The following is a 3410-nucleotide window of genomic DNA, read 5'->3' on the forward strand; positions in this document are numbered from 1 at the left end:
CACCTTGGCTCTCCAGTCGATGACCCAGCTCATGGATGGCAATCAGGGAGTCTCGGTTAACATGACGCTGCCTCAGGTGCGCCACCATGGTAGCCATTGGCACCTGCTGTTCTTCAGGCCTCAGCAAACCCACAACAGAAGGATTCTGTGGAAGGCCAAGCAAGGTAGACTCCAGTACAGTTATCTCTTGGGATGCCCCTGTCACTCCATAAATACAGGTGGGTTCTACCTCTTTCTAGCTTGATGGCATTAGGGTATTCTGTGGTCCAGAGGAGCCTGAAACATTTGTGGGTCTGTTGTGGCAGGCCATTAAATATACACAGTCCAGTAAACCAAATTGTCCCTTTCCTCCCCGCCTTCCCCTGGCTGGAAAAAGGACCATTCTAGTCCTGCTCATAGTATTTATTACATTGTCTGGTAGACGGCCCAATGGAAACATGTCCCACCACGGCAGGGGAGAGGGTGCTGAAAGCCAAGGGATGCATTTTGGTGCAGGATTTGAGGCCTAGCAGAGACAAGGAATCAAGGCAGTGGGGTGGGGGAGGCCAGCAGAAGCAGCCCAAGGGGTGGTGCTGCTGGTGAGGACACGTTTGTGGCAGCAGCCGGAGTGGGCAGCAGCTGTGCGCAGGCGAAGGGAGGCCAGGAAGCACGTGCCAAGAGTGTTCCTGCCAACAGAGCCAAGGCCGGGTCCGAGCCCAAGGGTAGAGGCTGGCCCAGGGCAGGGGGCTGCAAGGGCCATGCTGAGCTCCCTGCCCCTGCAGCAGCCGCTCTGGCCCTCAGCAGACGTGCTGAAAGGCTGCAGGGAGGGGACGAATGCCCTGGGCCCCCTTCCTGCTCTGCCCAGGCCAGCAAGGGCTCAGAGCGGCCTCCTCTCCCTTGCCCCTGCAGCTCTGGGCTCCCTTCTTGCAGCCCTGGCTCTGCAGCACCAAGCCCTGCTGGGAGCCCTCCCCTGCATGCTGCCACTGCTCCCTGACACTGCTGTTGCCCTCTGCTGGGCACTGCCCAGCCCAGCTCAGCCCCTGCCCACCTCTCCGCACCTCCCTGCCCTTGCTTGCTCACCCAGTCTTTTGGTCTTTTCCACTTGTTCACTGAAGGCCTCTGAGACTTTTGTTCTGTTACCCAGCTTTGTGCCCTGGCATTGCAGAGCTCCCTTTAGCAAATCCATCCTTTGGCTTAGCTTTACTGTGAAGATCCACTCACTGCCCACCCAACACAAGGCACTCAATATCCCAAGAGAAGCCTTAGGATATCCTGGTGGCTCCAAATACCTCCTTGATGCCACTGGTCCTTTCACGTTTCAATCGCAAGAAGCTGCTTCTTGAAGGGTCAGGTTCTCCAGGGGCACTGGGCATCCACCAGTGACAACTCAGTCCAGCCCTCACTCCCTCACCCAAAACCTGGTGCCCCCATGTCCCTGTGTCCAGGTGAAACCCAAGTACAAGACCGATGCCTTAAGCCTGGCATTCCCTGATTGTCTTCTGCACTCCAGATTGGGAAGAAGAGCACTAAGCATGAGCAACTTCATTTTATTAACAAGATACCAGAACAGAGGCCAGGTGTCATTTAGGGATAAACACATTCAGAGAAAGCCTCTGGGTTCACAGAGGACTGGTCATCTGGAAAAGAGGAATGAAAGCAAACATCTAACTGGAAAAAGAATTTTAAAGAATGCTATACCTAAAGCTCACAAACTGCCTGAGATTAACGTGAGTAAAACCAGAAAAGTGAGATAGCCAATTTATTGCTAAGTAAATAGAATCAGTTTTTTCAGTGTGGCTTTCAGCTCCTGGTTCCTCATGCTGTAGATGAGAGGGTTCAGTGCTGGAGGCAGCACCGAGTACAGAACTGCCATCACCATGTCCAAGGATGGAGAGGAGATGGAGGGCGGCTTCAGGTAGGCAAACATGACAGTGCTGAGAAAGAGGGAGACCACGGCCAGGTGAGGGAGGCACATGGAAAAGGCTTTGTGCTTGCCCTGCTCAGAGGGCATCCTCAGCACTGCCCTGAAGATCTGCACATAGGACACCACAATGAAAACAAAACAACCAAATGCTAAAGAAAAACTAAACACAAGTGCCCCGACTTCCCTGAGGTAGGCATCTGAGCAGGAGAGCTTGAGGATGTGGGGAATCTCACAGAAGAACTGGTCCACAGCATTGCCTTGGCAGAGGTGGAGAGAAAATGTGTTGGCCGTGTGCAGGGCTGAATAGAGAAAGCCACTGCCCCAGGCAGCTGCTGCCATCTGGGCACAAGCTCTGCTGCCCAGGAGGCTCCCGTAGTGCAGAGGTTTGCAGATGGCAACGTAGCGGTCGTAGGCCATGATAGTTAGAATTGAATACTCTGAAGCAAAGAAGAAGACAAAAAAGAGAACTTGAGCAGCACAGCCTTGATAGGAGATGGCCCTGGTGTCCCAGAGGGCATTGGCCATGGCTTTGGGCAGAGTGGTGGAGATGCAGCCCACGTCGAGGAGGGCGAGGTTGAGGAGGAAGAAGTACATGGGGGTGTGGAGGCGGTGGTGGCAGGCTACGGCGCTGAGGATGAGACCGTTGCCCAGGAGGGCAGCCAGGTAGATGCCCAGGAAGAGCACGAAGTGCAGGAGCTGCAGCTCATGCGTGTCTGCGAATGCCAGCAGGAGGAACTCCGTGATGGAGCTGACATTGGACATCTGTTATTTCTGGTCATGAGGTCCTGTACGAGGAAGACAAAGGCAGTGATAATGTGCCACAGACATATCGGAGTAAAAACCTTTCAATTTTCTCATTTAAAATCACCAAAAATTTGCCCATTTCCAGGCAGATATTTTGAAGCTCTCTTTCACTGATTCTGCCTGAGAGTGTCTCTGGGAGCAGAGGATCCTCTGTGGGCAATGGAAGGATCAGTCCTGCACTACAGCCAGAGGGAGTAGCATGGTAGCAACATGGTAGGAACATGGTAGGAACATGGGGTAGTCTCAGATTAAGGTTACTGCTGATATCAAAGAGATTTCCCCAGTTTTGCTCCTAGTTCACCCTACTGCAGAGCAGACGTTTGGAGGTTTAGATATGTAATTATTTGGTTTGTGGTTTTGGTTGTAGCTGCCCCACCACACCGGAGAACTGTTTCTAAGGCATAAATCCTGGGCATTCTGCTGCACTCCAAGTAAAACCTTGTGGATCCTCAGAGGCAAAGACACTGTGCCTTTAGTGCAGTGTCCCTCAGAGATGACAGCCAGCCTCTCCATCAGTGCTGGTCTCAGCTGCCCTGTGAGAGCTGCAGGAAAGTTGTACTCAGTTGTTCATCTGAAAAGAACCTGAACACTGCTGAAAGAAGAAGAATCCAGGCTCAAAGTGCCCATCTCCAGACCCCTCACCTTGTCCCCATACTCACCTTTCCCCAAACACCCCGAGGGCACACCACAGCCTCTGAAACCC

The 3410-nt window shown here is 53.1% G+C and overlaps 1 protein-coding gene across 1 annotated transcript; it reads right to left on the reverse strand.

Moving 5' to 3' along the window:
* Positions 1 to 1744: 1744 nt before the first annotated feature.
* Positions 1745 to 2665, reverse strand: LOC116501451 (olfactory receptor 14C36-like). Its single transcript, XM_032207024.1, has one exon. The coding sequence runs from the start codon at positions 2663 to 2665 to the stop codon at positions 1745 to 1747; it is 921 nt and encodes a 306-aa protein (XP_032062915.1).
* Between the last annotated feature and the right edge of the window lie 745 nt (positions 2666 to 3410).

This window comes from Aythya fuligula, chromosome W (assembly GCF_009819795.1).
Source record: "Aythya fuligula isolate bAytFul2 chromosome W, bAytFul2.pri, whole genome shotgun sequence".
NCBI lineage: Eukaryota > Metazoa > Chordata > Aves > Anseriformes > Anatidae > Aythya > Aythya fuligula.